The sequence below is a fragment of the Echiichthys vipera genome, assembly GCF_963691815.1.
Source record: "Echiichthys vipera genome assembly, chromosome: 14".
NCBI classification, from domain to species: domain Eukaryota; kingdom Metazoa; phylum Chordata; class Actinopteri; order Perciformes; family Trachinidae; genus Echiichthys; species Echiichthys vipera.
Window position 1 is genome coordinate 14,257,068 of NC_139839.1, and position 20,537 is coordinate 14,277,604.

General features: G+C 38.1%; 1 protein-coding gene across 1 annotated transcript; it reads left to right on the forward strand.

The window, feature by feature from the left end:
* Window positions 1-6,340: 6,340 nt before the first annotated feature.
* On the forward strand, window positions 6,341-12,255 carry LOC310957210 (uncharacterized protein). The gene is made up of 7 exons (XM_083927680.1): window positions 6,341-6,451; window positions 6,662-7,000; window positions 7,467-7,576; window positions 7,717-7,873; window positions 9,827-10,294; window positions 10,983-11,091; window positions 11,304-12,255. Exons 1-7 carry the CDS (start codon window positions 6,370-6,372, stop codon window positions 11,425-11,427), a joined length of 1,389 nt encoding a protein of 462 aa, XP_083783806.1. The 5' UTR covers window positions 6,341-6,369; the 3' UTR covers window positions 11,428-12,255.
* Window positions 12,256-20,537: the final 8,282 nt, after the last annotated feature.

The window sequence follows — 20,537 nt, forward strand, 5'->3', positions numbered from 1 at the left end:
CACTAAAGTTCCATTACATTCAAGCAAGAAGCCCTGCAACACAATCAGGGTTCTTTACTACAGTTAAAAAATAAACTCCAGAACTTTGGGTTTTCTTGAAAACACCATTACGGATAATCTAGCCATCTACTTGCTCAAGTGTCGAGTTACAGTAAGATAAATTGTACTAATAACTTCAACCTCTCTTCCAGAATAGTTAGAATGCTGTGTAAAATGTAAATAGAAACAGAACGCAATGATTTGCAAGACATTGAAACCCCATATTTAATTGGAAATTACACAAAGAAAACATCAAATGTTGAAACTGAGAAATGTAATTGTTTGTTTTTTTTTAGAAATGATATCCTCCATTTTGAAAAAAGTTGGGACAGGGTCATGTTTACAGCTTTGTTGTGTCACCCCGTCTTTTAATGACACTGTAAGCATTTGAAAAGTGAGGAGATCAATCGCTGTAATTTTGAAAGTGGATCGTTCCCATTCTTGATTGATGTAGGATTTTAGCTGCTCAATGGTTTGGGTTCTCCTCTGACGTATTTTACATTTCATAATGTGCCAAACATTTTCAATGGGTGACATGTCTGGACTGTTTAGCCCCCAGACTTTTTTACCACAGGGCCATGCTGTTGTAATATGTGCAGAATGTGGTACTTAGCAGCATGTGTCACTCCAAAACCTGTATATGTCATTCTGATAGTGCCTTCACAAATGTGCAGGCTACCCATACCATGTGAACTAATGCACCCCCATACCATCATGGATGTTGGCTTTTGAACTGTGTGCTGAGAACAAGCTGTGTTTCTGGATCTGGTTTCTATATCATTTCTTCTTTCCATGGTAGAGATTCAACTTGCATTTGCGGATGCTGCGACAATGCAGACAATGGTTTCTGGAAGTGTTCCTGTGCCCTACAGATCTGATATTACACTGTAAACAATGAAATACCCAAAGTCTTTGTAATTTTATGTTGTGGAACATTATTCTTAAATTGTTGCATTATTTTCCAGCACATCTTTCACAGAGTGGTGAAGAAGGACTCGGCCTTTCATTCTTTATACCCAATCATGTTATCATGGTGTTTTCTTTTAACATTTTACAACTTTTCCAGTGTTTTCTTGCCCCTGTCCAAACTTTTTTGAAACATGTTGCATCAAATTCAAAGTGGGCAAATCATTTTCAAAAATCAATAACATTTCTCAGTTTCAACATTTGATATGCTATGTTTCAATTAAATATGGGGTTTCAATGTTTTGAAAACCATTACATTATGTTCTATTTACATTTTAACAGGGCTGTAAATCAACAAGTCCCCCAGAAAATGTGAAACCTATTTGTAGTGTCAGAGAGATCAGTGTAAAAAGAGAAGCATGTCTCTCCCACCGGAGGGAGTAGTAAACAGAAATAAAGAGAATTAAGATAAACAAGAGAATTTTACAGCTTTCACATAGAGGGAATCTGACTTGAAGCTGTTGTTTGTTTAGCTTCATAAGCTAAAAAAAAACAATTTTAGATATACCGCAAATAAACTCCTCTTCACCACTGGAGGAAAGTGGCTGGGTGCCATTCCTTTTGTTGCACAGAATAGCAAGGGATCCTAAATTGTCAAAATCCTAAATTGCTAACACATTCACTTTAATTCACCCTCTGTGCTTTGTTTGATAGAGATATTTTATTCATGTCCAGGGGATAATTGGGGATTATCGGCTCTAAGCTGGCATTTTGATGGCTTTTAAAGAACACCGATTTGCGGTGAGACAACCAATAGTGCGTTTCCAAGTATAGCCTATTTTATTATGAGCTTATCTGAAAGAGAGTGAGCCATTGTGAAAACTGGAGTTTGTAGAAAGAAAGGGAGTGAACTCATATTGAAATGAAGTTGCCCACCCAATTAAATCCATCTCTTTTTGTTGTGTAAACTATTTAGGTATTCATTGTCTTAAAGATGCTTAAAATGTGTTTTAGTTTGTTCTCAGTATATCAATGTTCTAGGGGTTTGATTGATAACATCATCCAACAAACCTACTGGTGATGTATGGATGACAACGTATAATAACATACTGTATATCCCCAAATCCTACCCTGCTTTCATGTGACCCCGCATGCCCTCCACCATGAAAAACACATCAAAAGTTCACAGCCACAATTTATGTGCACTTTAAACAATTAATTGCTATTCAGTTCAATTTAAGCCTTTCAAATTAGAAACACATTCATAGAAAAAGTTTTTGTTCACCGGAAAGACATCACTCAAAAATATTCAGCTGAATAGTTTTTGGTGTCACTGAATAAAAAGAGGCGGACTTATTCTTGTGTCAGGCCTAGATATTTAATTCAGTGCAACCACGTTTAAAATCATTTGAATAGCGTGTCCTCTTATTGGTTATGGTTATTAATATTTGTGATTTTACTGTTTGTTTCACAGTTTCTGGTGTTGCTTCTCATGTAATTTGCTACAAGATGTGTGAATAAATACATTGTTGAGTATATTGTTGTGTTTTTTGTTATCCCACCTCACACCCCCATACACTACTCACCATCTTAAACCACTAATTCAGCGGCTCATTGTGTACAGTTATAAAGCTCATTTTTATCTGCCAAAATGGCTCTCTCAATTTGTCTCTCACTCACTCGCGCCCCCACTCCCGACGGAATCCAAGATGTCATGCTTTCGGAAAGTTTGATGTTGTTAGTTGCTCAGCCATTGCTGTGCTTGTTATTTACACCGATTAATTCATTCTTCAAAAGAGGCTGAACTTTTCCCACAATATTGGGGGGTAACGAGGAAAACGGGAAACAAGGATCAATTAAGGAAAGGTGAAAGACTGAACAACTATTGGATGGGTTGCCATGATATTTTGTTTAAGCATTCATGGTCTCCGGAGGATTATGACCTGCCGCATGACTTTGTTAATCCCATGACTTTCCAATTAGCACCACCAAAAGGTCAACATGTAAATGTGTCCAATACTTTGATTTGTGCCCAAATACCAGCTAAACTAATTATTCCCTTGAGTCTTAGCTGTATTTTCTGTATAGTACTAATAAGGGACTGTTAGCATGCTAGCAAGTTAAACTAAAGGCAAATCTGTACGTAAATAGAGACATTATCAACGTTCTAATCGTCACTGCCTTCATACTTTCATGCACCCTTTACGTTGGAACGGATGTTGAGCAAAACATCCCCTAGTGGGCATCACTCAGATTAAAAAGTTAGTCTGATAAAGTTTGACTACAACAAACATTGTGACGATGGCGGAGATAACGATCCTGTGTCTATTGAGAGGAGGGCAAAATGGCAGGCAGGATTGTAGATTGCAGTGGTCACTGAATACATCCCAGAGTGTGGACAGAGAATTCCAGTCATTGGTTTTACAAATGAGAGAAATTGACAACGAATGTTACCTTTAGTATTTCAGGATGTATTTCGGGGCTTTTGATGACTTAAGCGTGGGAACTCTCACAGTACGCCGGTCAGTGAGGCTGAGCAACTAGCGGCCACCATTAATTTCCTTCCATCTTGTATGCTATTCAAGGCATTTTTTTGTGTACAATGCCGGGCACTGCCCTCACCTTTTCTGGTGGTATTGCAACGTTTGGTCTGTAACGTTCCGTATCCGCAAGCTTGCAGGATACGAGCAGAAATGCCGACCAAATGTACGGAGAGGACGCAAAGAAGGCTCCGTCCATATCCGTATGCATATCTAACGTAGAGCATAAATGAGCCTTAAGGCGGTGAACCTCTAAACATCAGCATGTTATCATTGTGATAACTACACCATTACAATATCCACCATACCATAATTTTTGCAAACATTGTCGTAAATGGTTCCAGTTTTTCCACCCCTCTTTGACACGTCTGACACTGATCCGCTCTGGCATGAAAAGTAAACACTATAGTTTTTCCGATACATTAATAACCATATATCAACTTGCTCTCTCAGACATATGTAGCCTACCATTCTTCTTGCTGCCTTCAAAGTTACATCAAATAATTCAGATCCAGAATACTGTGTGTGTTTTCAATCAGTACTCTGATGCGAGAGATGGAAAGCGTGTTCATTATCTTTAGTCAGAAGGATCAGAATCTGAAAGTAGGATACCTCAACTCTATTATATTTAGCAGCAGTACATTGAAGCAGTCTCTAAGGGCTGTGGCTGGTTTGTAGACAGAGAATCTGTAAAACATGCACAGATTTTAATAATACATTGGCTAAAAATCACACTCTTTTACAGAGATAACTGAGCTCACTGCATAACTGAACAGTGAATGTGGCTAAATTGGAAGTGCAGAATGTGTGAATGGGTGTGTGGCCACAACCCATCTCACACACAGATACAAATATGTACACACAGAGTTGACAATTAAGTGTTCTGGTGCAATACACTGCAAAAAGTGCAATTTGGTGCAGGTCACAGGGGTATCCAAGAGCCCCCAAGCCCTCTGTGGGGACCTATCAGTGTGTGCAGGAGGTGCAGGGTGTGTCAGCAGGTCGCAAGACTTTATTTCTTTCCTTCTCATCGCACCAAAGACAGCAGAATGATAATCCTACCAAGAGCAGTTATTAATTTTCTTGGTTATTATTTAACTGGTGAATGAGAATGTTCCTGTCTGGAACACTGGGGTGTGATTACAGGCAAAAAATAATATGTATCAGCCAAATGCGTTGCATTTTGTTCTCATCAATATCCATGGGCCACTAAATAAAAGTAGTCATGGCGATGTTCCGTTCTGTCGGAAATCCAGAGATTTTCACAAATCCCAGAGGAAGCATATTGCCCTTATTAAATGGAGCATTGCAGCAAGGTCCTGTAACACTTTGATAAAACACTGAAAGAATACTGATAGAAATCTCCCTTTAGATAGCAGTCACTCTTCTAAGCCCTTATAAAGGTCATATATAGCTGTAAAGTTATTAATCGTATAAATGCATTGCAGGGTCTACAGGGAGTATTCATAATCATTGAAAGGGAGAGCTCATAATATGAGGCAGAGCTGAAAAGAATGAAAGATGGACAAACTGTTCCGATGACAGCATTATGTAATACTAATAATAATAATGATAATATTGCGTTCTTTCCGATTAGTTAATGAAATTTAATACTGAAAATTGCGTGCCTAACCTTTGAAAACATGGCCACCCAAGTAACATCTATTAACAGGTTTATCTTATATCCCTGAAGAACATTTCTACAAAACAAAATGTGCCTAATTATAAGCATTTTCTTAGCCAATTAGGTATGAACAAAGATGTAGCCTTTGGTTAGAAGATTTAAACAGATTTCCCACTTTATTCTTATGATCCTTGCTAATTGGATGTAGTTATATGAAGACATCTCTCTTGTAGCTGCAGACAAACGATTCAATTATTTATAGTATTCATTCAGGCATTAGAGTTCCAGTGTTGCAACATAATGTCTTACAGGAATAATGGTACTTGTCTCTAAAGAATAAGGTAAACAAATTATTTAAATTGGAGGAATGCCAGAATTGGCCATTATTTATTTCCTTTTATCTCTTTATCCCAAGTGTGACAAGCTTATTTAGTTCTGCTCTGAGACATTAACCACTAACAAGCACGTTGGGTTAAACAAGGACGTTATCTAATAAATTCAAACAATCAATTGATCACATTTTTCACAGGTATCGTCTGTATTATATATATATATATATATATATATATATATATATATATATATATATATATATATATATGCAAGTTAATTGTTCACCTTGACAATAAGATTAATGGAATGAGGGGATAAGAAGATTTCTAGGTTGCATTGTCTATTGATCAACAGATGGAGTTAAATGAAATGTATACATAATCAAAGGTGTGTGTACAGTATGGTCATGTGTTTTGGATGTGCCAGCAAGAATCAACTTTTTTGTGTGTTTAGTGTATTTATTTGCTCATAAAGTTAGTTGGTTAATTATAAAAAATGGGATTCGCATTTAAACATAAAAACTTACTTTTCAACCATTGAAGCTTGGAATGAATTAACAAAAGAGAGGTTTATTCAATCAAAATGAATTAATCCTTTAGCCTTGCTTGTGTTTGTGTGCTCCCTTGATATCTTTCTTCCTGGATGATTTAAATCATCAGCGATGTAATTTAAAATCAAATAAGTCTGCATCTTGTTAGACTAAAAACATAAATAAAGATTTACGTCGATTGCAAGTATCTTCTTTGCACCAGAGATTTCCACCGCAAAGCTGCAGCATTACACATATGACTCTGTCTGTGTGGCTTCCTGTGCAGATAGGTCATCCTGTTCTCTGTCTCACAGTCTCTACCCCGATATTTAACCTCAGTTGACAGTCTACTCTTCTGTCTTCTGAATCCCTCCATGGATTCAGCCTGATTGATCGTAATGAGTTTTGGGAGCTCAAACATGGCTGGAGGTGTCCTGGGAATGGCTTTCTCTTTCCTGCTCCTTACCTCTGTTATACAAGGTAATCTTGGACCACATGTGCTGTTGCTATCCAGCAAAGATGGAATTTGAATCATTGGTTTGAAATGTGTGTTGGCTTCTGGTGTGATGAGCTGCTATAGTATAATGATATGATAGTATCTGCCTGCATCCCAGCGGACTTCAGTCTGTAATATGAATTTCATATTGTCTCCCTTTTCTTGCCTCCAATGATATCTGGTGTGCTTGACAGGACTCCGGGATGTTGAGGTGTTCCATGTTGAAAAGATGGAGGCAGTAGTGGGCCAGAACGTTACCTTACCCTGTACTGTAAAAGGCAATGCTGATCTCAAGCTTGTCAATATTGAATGGAGTAAAAACAAAAATGAAAACACAAAGCTGGTGGTGTACAACGCAAAATATGGATTCAATAGATTATGGCCAAATGTCACCATGCAGATTGCGAACACGTCAATGGGCTCCTATCTGCACCTTTATGGGGTTTCAAAATGGGACAGTGGTATCTATATTTGTGAAGTTACAAGTTTTCCTCTGGGCTCCATCAGGAGCGAAACGGAACTACAGATCAAAGGTAAGACAAAAGCAAATACATGCAAAGCCATACCTCAACCAGACACCGCAGTCTTCACAGAATTTTATATGTGCACTAGCTTTCTTTCTTATTGTCCAATGCCTATATTTCATGTTACTCCTGATTGCATCAGAGCACCGCACCTCTGCCAATCTCATCAGTTATTTAATCCGGAGCAAATGTATGTAATAATTGCACGAACACATCTAAGAGCTTTGTTTGCCACAAGGCATTTATTTTCATCCCTCGGTTTGGCCTATTTTGTTTTTCCTCATCAATCATTTAGTTGTCCAGTGAAGCAGGTACAATACACCCTTTATGAACAAAATAGAGGCTGCAGACAGTTACAGGAGGTGCTGATCACGCATATCACATCTGACAGTAATCTTTTGCTGGCAGTCTTTTGTTTTACATAAGCATCATTGTGTTGTCAATCCTAATCAATCTCCCATTTTCTCTCTATTAGATGACGTTAAAATAGTGTGTGATGTGAACAGCACCGTCAAGGTCCATAATGGAGGAAATGTGACCATCCGATGCAAAGCATTCCCTGACGCACGGTACAAGTGGACCAAGGTAATGGAAAACAGAAAAACAGCCCAGTTCTGCCCTTCAAATGAATCTTTCTTCATTCATCAAACATCAAGATGGTGTGACAATACAAAAAAAATCTATCTAAAGGTATTCATGTGCTACATAATCTTGTTTTGCCCTAGAACAAGACGCTGGTGTCAGAGAATGAATCTCTGGAGCTTTGGTGTGTGAGTGATGCTCACACAGGGGCTTATGCACTGACTGTCAACACAGGAAACAAAAGTCTGCATAAAGAGTTCATCATCACAGTGTTAACAGCAACCAAGAGCTTAACGACAGGTGAGCCTCTCCATTTCTTTGCAGCTATTTTTTTTTCTTTGTGCAGTACTCAATTTCAGCATTTCCTCAGGGCTGGATTAACAATCTAGTAGAGGGCCCAAGAGACTGAGGGACTTAATAAACTACACTGGACCAGAGAGCCGATACTTGACTTTTGTCATTATACTGAAGCTCACTCAATTTTATTTTTTAATTAGCTGAAAAGAAAAAGAGAGATTCAAAGGGATTTTGAAGCTGCCAGCGATGTAGTGAGAACCCATCAGTAACTGTAAACAAATTGGAAACTACTAAACTTTAGGAGTGAAACAGGAAATCGATTGCCCTGTGGAATTGGGGTGACTACAGAACCAAGTTTAGAACAGTATTCACTGTTTTCAATTTTAAAACAATACAAACTGCATGTTATCTTCCCCCCACTGGTGTTACAGCTGATGTGAGTGGGTTGTGCTAAGCAGGGAAATAATCCCCGGCTGTCTACATGTTTCTCATGAGAGTTTCAGTACAAAAGAAAAAACACAAGCCACAAAGACGTCACAAGTCACTTCCTGCTCTTCTTATCTATCTACTTTCACATGGCAAGAACAAACACAATCAGTCTCAAGAGCGTCTCTCAATTGTGGCACGTGGTGAGAGCACAATCTGTTGGACAGATTGGAGTAGTACAGCCCAAATGAGGGTTTGAAAAATACTGAAGTTAGCTGTTTTAAACGGACACTGCGTTGTATTGGATCTGTCCCGGTGTATGGCTGTACAGGGTAGAAAACAAATAACTGAAAACAAGTGATGCACTACAAATGAAATGTGCTCATTAGTTAAGAAGACATATGCATTAGTAATTACGGAATCTGTGCCCATAGCTTCACGGTCCAGGTTCTTGAATGAGCTCTTCACATTGTTTAAGCTATTGATTATGCACAGAGTTCTGATAAATGCCAACTTGCTTTATGCTTTAATAATGTCCACTGGGCATTTTAAAGTTTTGTAGTGAATTACTTATAGTTCCAAGCATGGCATGCCAGGCTAATTCGCAAATGCAAATTAGTCGGAAACCTTTCACATTATTTTTGACTTCCAAGGAGCTATATGTATGTTATTAGACAGACCTACAACCAATCAGAGCAGCAAAACGTGACCTACAACCAATAACAAAAACAAAAAACAACTTAGTATTTAGTGACACACATGAGAGCAGTGTGACCAGGGTCACAAACTTTGTCAATTTATAGCTAAACAGGACACAAAAATGTGTGTCTGAAAACATTATAGGTGAGAATGCTAGTTACAGTACAATGCCAATGTCAGTGACTACGTTCAAGTGTGACGCTCATCTGTCAGTCAGCATCATAAAAGCCGCCCGCATGAGATTAACGGTTGTCATTGGTGTCCCAAGAGCCTGGTCGGCTGGAAAGCTGTCTGAGGTGGGCGAAACTTATCTGCCAGAACAAATTAATCATGTCCTTGGCAGAGTCTTCTGGTTTCCGGGCTATATAGTTCCCTATATTTTGGTGAACTACATACAGAAACGGAGGTGTAAAAATGACAATTCTCAATGTTACGTGGGTTATTTGCCCGACTATTTTGCCGGGCAACCAGCAGAGACTCCAGGAAGTTATTGCACCTGGTGTAGAAACAGTTCCAGCACCTAACCACAACTTGACAGTTAACTTGACCTTTAGACAGAGCCAGGATAGCTGTTTGCTTCCATTTCCACATATTTAACCCGGCAAGAAGCGATTACACATATTTCCCAACACATAGAACTATGTCATTAATTTGAATGCTGCTAATAGATTAATTTGTTATGGATAGGCTACATTTGTTAATCCATGTGCAGTTTTCTATGTCAGGTAAGTGCTATGGAGCTCCAAGAAAGTTGTTTTTTTTGATGCAGTGACAGTGCAGTCCATTGTTGCTGACAGCATACTGTAGACTTCCTTGTTTTGCTACTTTCAGATCCTGTGACAGTGCCACCACAGTCGAATGTAACGGAGGAAGGCTTGATCGCATCAACAGACAGCGGCATTACCACATCGGCGATCACTGGACTTTCAACCACTGACAGCAATGTAACTTGGCCCATGAGTATGGGCACTGATGTCACAGATGATAATCCAAACGTCAAAAATGTCACAGCCGGAGAGCATGTGGCCTCTTACACAAATTCTACACATATCAGTGTCACATCATCCCCTGCCACACACACTGACCCCTACCAATTTAACAACTCCACTGAGATAAACCAGACTTACAGTTTAAACACGTCCTCCTTTACTGACCAATCAGTGCCTAGCAATCTGTCAACAACATTAAATTACGGTAACAAGGTGTTCAAATCAACACAGGAGATGACGGATGAGTCCATGGGGGGCAAATCGGGTGCAACCCCCACTGGGAATACAGCGGTAGTTATTGAGAGTGAAGGTAATAATTACTTAAGATTTCACAGTTGATTTATCCATGTTGGCAAATACTTGTTTTGCTCCTTTTCGCCTTCCATGAGTGCAATATTTCAATGATAGCATCTGTAACCATTATCTACCATACCATTACAAAAATAACAGTTTAAGGAAGAAAAAATATGTATACTATACTGTAAATTTTGGATTTCCAGTCTTTGTCCGAGACCCAGAATTATACAACATGCCTTTGTTTGCCTGTAATGGGCTTTTTTAGTAATGCTTTCAGATTGTTTTTAGGCACAGTGTGGTTGGCTTTGTTTGTGGCAAATAACTACAGAGAAGACTACCTTTAAAAACTACAGATGAATACCAGCTTTCACCGCTTTCACCATCTGTATCTTCATCACATAAAGAGACTTAGCAGATTCCAGTTTTCTTAGCCTCAGGCTAAATGCACTTTCAAGGAAGGAATCTCGTTAAAAAGAGTGTCAATTTCTATGTGCGACCAGCTGGGTGGGGGATGGGGGAGGATGGCAAGAAACTTTTTTTTGAGTCAGGGCAAAAAGTTTTGAAGCTTTACATTTATTATCAATATTGGAGTCTTATGTGTTTCCCCGGAGTAAGCTGATCAATATCTTAGAAAACACATCTTTTGCTGTTGGTGTCCTCCAACATGACCCCCCCCCCCCCCCTTTGAATGTGTTTCTCAGATGCTGGAGGTCTACGAAGTCATCTCTTGTTGTCATTAATCATCATTCCAATCCTGGTATTGATCGCTGCAGCTGGCTTCCTCTACAGGAGACGAATTATAAAGCAGAGGTAAAGTTCTCATTATCTATCCATATACAGTACAACTACCTGCACTTATCCAGGGTCATGCGCCTGGCAAACCGGATTTCTGTTGTATTTCCCGATAGATGCACATGGTGCAAGCTTTTTGGATAGAGCTAACTTTCTAGCAATGTCACCAGTTAATATAGAGAGCATAACTTTCTCCCTCTCTCTCTCTCTCTCTCTCTCTCTCCCTCTAGGATGGATCTACCGCCTCCATTCAAACCTCCTCCTCCTCCAGTCAAGTATACAGCTGCAAGACAACATGAGGTTTCAACCCAGCCTTTCCCCACTTCAAGGTGTAACTCGGCATACTATGCCTAATATGCTGCACAATGACAGCATGCAGTAATGTGATCAGTTTCTAGCTGTACTTACAACTCTAAAGTGTTCAGTAAGCTTACGTTTTAAAGCTTCACGTCTAGCGGCCAACACAAAAGCAAAAAGTTTAAATCTCGTAAATGGCTGCTCAGATTTATACACAATTTGATTTGTACGATGTAGGGTCATGTCTCGGCCGATTTAAAACTTTGGTGATGATTGATTGAGGTGGGCGTGGCTTTTTACAATAAATCTTAATGTTAAGACATTCTAAACTTCAAAATATCCAAAATAAATCACACATATGTCCTAGAGAGCTGAACTTTTTTCAGCACATCCACTGAATTGTGACCAATCGATGGTCTCACATTACCCCCGTACTCGAATCTCTTCACTGGCTCCTTGTTACATACAGGATCCAGTTTAAGGTTTCCCCTCTTACTTACAGAGCATTACACGGCCGGGCTCCCGCATATGTGACTAAGCTACTGTTCTGTTTGCCCTGTATGTTGTTTAATGCCCTTGTAAAGAACTTTGTGACTTTTAAATGTTAAAAGGGTTTCATAAATAAATTTAGAACAGTTTGCCTCGCTGCAACCTATGCTCAATTCATGATCAATATTTTTTTAAACTATGCTAAATCATATGTACATGTACAAGCTTCAATCAGTCAGACGATGAGTCCGCAATGACATTCAGTATCGTACTGTGATTAGCACATTTTCTATTTCGCCAAATATACTGTATATTATATAACTATGATGTATAATTTAATATAAATATATATATCAAACTCCATTAACATATTTGACAATACACCTGAAACTAGCATAATAATAATGCAATAATAATAATAATACTAATGTGATTTTTTTTTTTAAACAGACACATTTTTTACATGATCTCATTATCTCAACTTGTGAGAAAGCGTTTGAATTAATTATGTCACTTCAGTGATCCAATCAGTTGAGTAAGCTTCTGTGGTGATAAAAAGGTTGAGGGTTTAAATTCTGTTGTGGCCAGGTCCGTCTTGCCAGCAATGTGGCATTTCATGCATCTGGCATATTTTTATGTGTGTTATGTTTACTCTACATGGACCCCGATCATTGTCGTTTACAGAAAAAACGTTTTTTTACGTTGAATGCATTCAATTTTATGATATTATTTCTGACATTTGAAATCAATCAACCAATAAAAGCTGTTTTAATCTGACTGTGACTATACTTTGAGCTCTTACACCACAGAGTTATTTACTTTAAAAGAAAATGCTCATAATATTATATGAGCCTTTCTAATAACCCCCAGCTACTGTATCTCATCCAACAGTATATAAGCATTCTTACTTGCATAGGAAACTGTTGGAAATATATGGCTCATTTACCTATAATGTAATTCTGGCTTTCTTGCCCAGAAGCCCAATGACTTCCTCTTATGTACTTGTTTAGTGCTGATGTTGTAAATTGGCTGATGGCTGTACCGTATATCAAAGCACTGTTGTCCACATGTACCACAGAGTGACACTAGAGCATACAAAGTGGGGCTTAAACCACAAACCACATGGGACAAATGTGCCAACAAAGATATACATGAAAGGAAATGGGCGCTGGAAATGGAAAACATAGCTTTTCATTTTTTGAGGAATGGTTTTATGAATTTTCTTCTTTTTTTTTTATCCTGTTTGTTGGATGTATTCTCTGATTAAGATATGGTAGTCAGAAAGCTTAATAAAATAAAGTGAACCACTGCATCAACTTAAGTATGCAGACATCTCTTTTACCAATTTAGACTCACTTCCAGCACCTTAAAGATCAAATTGATTGGAGTTCCTGAGTGAACATGAATGCAGATTATGAACTTAGCCCCATAGTCACTGAAGTAAATGTTGGACCCGTTTTCACAAGCCACATGTATCCAGAACATACTGACAGCAAAATGGCCTTTCAGAGAAATAATAAGAAAATTAACTTTGTTCGAGACCTTTTTCTGTCTTAGCAGCACACTCTCGTGAGATCTGGGAACACAGCTAAATCAACTCAAATTCACGAACGCCTCAAACTAAATTAATTTTGTAATACTTAATATGGTTAGTTGGTGAAAGAAATGGCACATATAACATTTCTTCCATCCACATCATATTCACTACACTCTGAAATTAGGCCACGCCTATATAGGGGACTGGAAGTGAATTCCATTTCATGCCATTGGCGAGGCCTGAAATGCACTTTAATTTAGTCTAGAAAATCTTTGGACAAAACAAACCAGACCCTACTTAACTCGGTTTCTCGATAACATTCTTTTCTCACACACACATTCACACTCACACAAACACACTTGCTGTGCGCATTTAGCTATACTAAGAAAAAACTTTAAAAAATGCATTTTTTACGACCAAAGTTGCAAAACCACAATGTGGTGTGTATGCAAGATATACATTCTTCATACGCATATACGTAGCTCTGAACCCCTGTGCATGCCTGTGTAACATATAAAGCTGGATTCTACTGTACTCAAACCAAATCTACAAGTGTGATTGTTATTTATGACACTGTGGGGACTCATTCTCACTATCTGAGAACTCACCAAAAGTATAACTAGTTATTTTGGGGGTTTTAGGGTTATGTTCAGAATCAGGTTCAGTAAGTTAGGGCTACAATTAGGGGTAGAAAGTTTTTGAATTTTCTATTTTCTTAGCTGAGAAATAAACTGTGAAAATAATAATAATAATAAATAATATTGAAGCTGCTAACAGATATTTATTAACCATTGTCATCTTCATATAGTAATATGTGATCTATCTGAGATCATATTGTATCTCACAAGAGGACTGGATTGAGACGGGGTGCCTCAGAATGAGGTTACATTGCTTCCTGTTTGTAACTGAAGAGCAGCCAGTTTTCAAAGCACTGTGACAAGAGAGAGGTAACTAAGGCAGAGTAAAAATAGACTACAGTGTAGCACACCTCACTGACTAAACACAGTGATGCCCTGTAGTCTGGAAGCAATTGTGTCAGACAGACGAGCGCTTTTTTCGTCAAGAAGGCTGGAATATGACAGGTAGGCTCTGAGAAACTTTTTGACCTTTTTTTAAAAATGTGATTTAGATTTAGAAACTTGCATCTAACATTGCTACATTGTACATACCTGTGTTAATACTGTACCCATTAAAGTGTATGTCACAGAATATGGCAGTACAAGAGTCAATTGTTATCTTTATTATTTATTTACAGTATATAATGCTATATTGCTCTGTTTACAGTAGTTTAGTATCTACGCATAACTGCACATATACACTTGTTTTGTCGATGTCAGTGTCAGTGTGTACAGCTTTCATACCATGTGCAGCACACTTGCTTTATGAATCACGTGAGGAGTTATTTTGCTTACAGCTATAGTAAGATAAATACAATAAAACTGTTACAGACAGAATATCCTGTCTACTTTGTCAGTGTTGCTTAGCTGAAATTGGGAAAGCAGTTAAAAAAATGTTTTGTTTGTAGAAATCATCATTTAGCCTCTAGATTATTTAAATAAAAAATCTTTATATATCCCATATGCAGTAGCACGCAGCAGATACACTTGTAGTATACACTTATATTTTTAGATTGGCTGTAACAGTCCATAATGGCTGCAACTTTCTGTTTTTATTCCAATTTTTCACCTTAAAGGTCAGGGATTGTAATGGTCCACCACGGTTCCCTGTTGAAGCGTTTTCCTATCTTTGTTTGTCACCAGAACAAAAGCGATGACGCATTTTTAAAATGTTTGTTATTGAGATGTACAGAGGGGAATTCCAAAACAGTATTAGTGATAGCTGATGAACTTTTAGACAATCATTTTTTGATTTAAGTTTAACGTTTTGAGTTTTTCTTTTAGTTAACCCTGAACTGGCAGGACTGGTGCTGTTATCTCTGGCCTTGTTTATTTCTTTGTGTCTCAATGTCATCCTCTGCATCAAAAGAAGAGCCACTTTATGCAGAGGTATGGTTGTTGTTTGTTTTTTTAAATAAATGCAGTCACCATTGATTCTAATCCGCTCTCAGCTTTTACAAGAACAGGGTATTCTATACAGTAAATTGCTATATTTCATCCATGCAGACAAAGATGAGTGCTGCTTCAAGCACATTTATACAGAAGAAAGGTATGCTTTTTATTTATCTTTTTAATTAGGCTTGAACATGTGTGCAGTCAGCCCATTATTATTTAGTACAATACATCTTAATTTGTAATAAGTAGCAATAAGTATTACAATATTTTTTCTTTGTAATCTACAATTAACATGTTACTATAGAAATAAACCGCAAAATTGTTCCTCCACATCTTGTCGAAGCCCGATACAGGATGAAGGGCGTTATTTTGATAGTCTCAATCATGAAGAGCGGCAGGAAAATCCAATCTACGGCAACATCAGCTCAGACAGAAGAGGTGAGCACATTCTGTCAGCTTTCTAAAAAAACAAAAAAACAACATTACAACTAATCATTTTTTTGGAATGCCAGTCTAATACAACATTTTTTTTTTGTGGAATTTTTACACATTTAGTTTTTAAAATAATAATAATTCAAATATTAAGTTTCCTTTTTCTGTATTTGTAGACAGTATATTTTTACAAATGCCATATGGCCACATTTTTTACAAACATCCAGCTTCAACTTTAGATACATTAAAAAATGCATTTAGATCAAACTTTGATTTCCATTTCACCCACTGTTTAAATTCATTTAGATTTGTAGTTGTGTTTGTTGAAATTTAAAAATATAGATTATTTTCTTTTCCATTGTATGTGATTTATGGGTGAAAATCCTGTGTTTGACTTAACTTGTGCAGATTCTCTAGAGGTTTGCTATGAGACGATGACCATGCAACACACAAGGGATCGTATGAAGGTAATTGCTTTGACTATGTTCAGACTACTGTCTGTGATATTGTTATGTAGGTTGTCACAATACCTCGGCAAAAAGAGGGGGAAAAAAGTCCTAGGCACACAAAATAGGATTTATTTATTTTTTGGTCTTTTTTTCAATTAACAACCTGCACACAGTGCCGGTACAGAAAAAGTCTTTGAATGTACACCAACACAGTTGATTTTCTTCTCCGTTGTTTCATCTGTGCAGCATTGGGTTTTTACAGCTTTGGTGCTTTCGAGAATATCAGATGTGGATATCATATTGTTTTAAACATGCAGTACTGAAAAAGTATCGAAGTATCACTACTTTTGACAACCTTATTACATACTGTATAGGCTTATTATTTTATCATACATTTGATAGTCTGTTAAGGGAGTGACAGCAGAGTGAGGGGGAAAAGACATAACCATGCTTCTGTGCGCTGTGGTGCAGGGTTAATTTTCCACCTGCTTGTTGTTATTAATTTTGACTGACAATACAAGTTTTTTTTACCTTGAATGCATGCTAGGATAATGAAACTGTTACCTTTTCTAAAGCTTTGCGTGCCCAATACGGAGGATGAAATGCAGTCAATAGAACACGCTCTAAAGGTAAACTGGGTGTGTGAGTTGTTTACAAAGTATTATATATATTCTAAACATATTCTAAATGAATTGCTTGACTATAAATTGTAAATGCTGATATTCTAGTATGTTACATTCACATTGAACTAAATATACAATATACATTTGGGGTAAAAATAAGCATGCAAACTGACAAAGAGGAAGGCAGCTGACACCAGAGACATTGTGGTCAATGAAACTGTGAACCGGTGAACACAATTAAGCCGACATGTTCTAAAAATAAACGAGACTTACAAAAATACACGAGACCATACATCCACAAGATCCAGGATGTCATTTGAACTGTTGTTGCAGTGCTGCAGATTTTTTATTTGTTTATCATGTAAACACCTCTATTTTTTGAAACCAGTCTTCACAGCCTGACCTGAACTATGCCTCGTTGGATCTAAAGATGGCAAAGAAATGCCTGAAGAAGAATCGCCATCTGCAAGGTCACGTTCAGGGACGAAACAAACTTCAAGAGGAGCCGCCAGTACGCCTCACCCCCCCTGTGAACTCTTTCTTGGAAGTGGAAGCGGACATGGATGCTCACCTTCCTTCCAGAGACACCGGCATCATGGTTTCACACAGTAGCATCTACCTGAATAGTCAGCAGATAGCTCAGGTGACAGAGGAGATGGAAAGAGAATGGGGCATAAACATGGAGAGGGACAATCTGGGTTCGGAGGGGATAAGAGAGTGGAAAAGAGAGCAAGATGGTAGTAATGGCAGTGTATGCACACAGCAAACAGAGGTAGAGGCTATTCAGAGTGGCATAGATCATTTCATCAGCAGCTTTATCTATGATAGTAACCAACAGGATAAGGCAGAGATAGAAAATTTTTAGTAAAAAAAACTGTCCCATACTGCGTCTATAGGACTGGAAACTATGCTACCTTAAATATTCAACAAGGGTTGCGCAATTTCCTCTTTGCTGCAAACAAGCTACCACTTGAACTCTCCACATTGAGCAACATGAGGATCAAAAAGCATACCTTTCTGTGCAGATGATGTAAGAAAGGTAGAGGATATAAAGATAAAAGGAAACTGTGTGTGACATTTAGAGGTTAAGGGCCACATGGAAATTCTCAATTTGTTGCAAAAGACAAGGAAAACATCAGGTCATCACAGGACACGGAAGATCTTTAACTGTTTTGATGTCTCATAATTACATATCAACAGATGTCTCATAAAAAGGTGTGAAGGGGGAAAAGAATCTTACATTTGTTTTTCCTGCTGTAGGCGTTGGCCAAGTCTTGATACTTCCTTGAATAAATGTAGTCACCTAAGCGAATGTGAATCTGGTTTTCAGATTTAAAAAAAGAGTCAAGTAAAAGTTAAAAGGGGAAAGTTATAAGTGGGGAATTAGTAATGTCATTGTATTTTCCCTGTGGGCATACTGTTATGTTAATGTCACCCACAGAGGATTTTCTGCGTCAAAGTTACAATAATTAGCTTTATAAATCTTTTGCACTTAAACGCTAATGCATCAACTGCTTTTATGATTATTTCCCTCTGTGTAATCCCCTCTTGGGAAGGATTCCGCCCTGCTGTCTGCTGAGGAAGCTGCTCTGGAGTGAACTCAGCAGGGCTCTGCAGGACAAAACGGTTGAGCAAAGCTGACCATGGCATTCTTCCACTCTATGAATTCATTTTTGGCCTCGACTGTTGCAGACATACAGGGACAAAGACAAACAAAAATAACATGGCACTGTCAAACTGTGAATTAAACTTTTGGTATTTTAAAAAAAACTTTTTTGTTGTTTTTTTGCCTTCTACAAAGACCGGCTCTTCATCTGTAAAGTTGTAATTAGAAAAAATGTATCCAAAGTAAATTAATATTAGCTAGATTCTGAAACATAGGTATAAGTACCATAAGTGATTGACACCATTGCCTTACCTCTCTAATCACATTTTACACTGTAAGTCTCAGCTGGATTTTTCACATTTCCATGTTTGCTTTAGGTGACTTAATAAAAAAGGACACTTTTTTATCTGTTTCTAGTCTCACATAGCGATACCTCTCTCCACAGCACATCAGCACGCTGAAGTATGGTTGGGCTACATCTGCTTATCATTCTGGCATAGGGGGGAAAAAACGATCTGACTTTTTAAAAACCAATCACAATCGTCTTGGGCAGCGATAAGCCCTTTAGTGGAGATTACTGGAGGAGAAGAAAATGCTTGACATCTGGTGCATATCCCAGCATTGTAAATCTGGTAAGATAGATTAATCTCAAACGGAAACATTTTTAAGATTTCTTGTGATGGCAGACAGTGAAATGATTAAAGGCATGATTAAAGTCTAAACTATGATGCTTCAGCAGTCTCAGACACCTCAAGCAGTTTTCTTCCAAAGTTGGTCTTTTAAATACAAAAGTCGCTCTTTATGTTTCCCATGAAACTGTTTCAAGGCAAGGAATTTTATACACAATGTCATAAATAAATAGGAAATAACTACATTGTAAAACCTATTTTTGTTTTTATTTAGTTTTGATAAATGAGAAGAAGGCTCTCCTTTTCTGCTTTAGAACAATGGTCTCGAGAGTAACTGTTATCTTTGGTCTTCATTAAATGTCTATGCAATTGATCATACAGGTGACACAGGTGCAAACCCTGGGGAGTCTCAAAGATATCCCAGAGGGATAACCACAAAATCGCAATAGCGAAATATTGGAAAGGGGAGAAAAAAACTGTATAGAGACACTACAGGCTTCCTTAATGAAATAAAGCACTACAATAACTGACTTAAACACCGCTGCAGCTGACTTAAAACCAAAATTGTCCAGGAGACCCAGAAAACACTCAACAAAAGGCAAAGGCTGCCGGGGAGACCTTTGATAACCCAAAAGGCTGGAGTCACAACAAACTCTCCAGCACCCCTGGTTATATATCGGGAAACAGGCAATTGACGTCAAATACACACAAAGTTCTGAGTTGGTGTTTATAGACACATCAACAACTTGAGAAGCCACAGGAAGAACCTCTCACTACCTCTGATGGTGCGATAATGAGTCAGCACAGAGCACTGGAGTCTCAGGGTATATGAAAACTCCCCACACCTGGGCTTAATCAAAGCCAATCAGTGCCACACACACTTGATTGCAGTGAGTTGATTCTCTCACTCAACTCAACTCAACTCAAACTTTATTATAGAACACATTTTAAACAACCAGTTGCTGCAAAGGTCACCTCTGGTTTTTAGTCTGGGCAGTCACCTTGCAGAGGATTTTGACTAACAGTTACCATTTGCTGTTAATGTTAAGTAAAAATGAAAGTAAGCTTACCGATCAAGGCGAACCGTAGCCATTTCGGCGTGTTTTTAATGTTGTTGAACTCCTTTATCTCAGTCCATCCAGTGAATGCTTGGCCTATATTGAATCTCGTTTTTGCCCGTCTCTGGTCACTCAGCTGCTGGGACAAATAAGCAGCTGCAGGATTGGCAAACTCCATTTCACCCAGTGCCAGCCTACAGTAGCTGCACCCAACAACAGACAACCCTGGCAACCCGCAATGTCTTAATGGCTGGTGAAATGTAAACAGCACATGACAGAAAGTCATTGTCAAACTCGTCAAATTAATTCAGACTAAATATAGCTGTGTATGG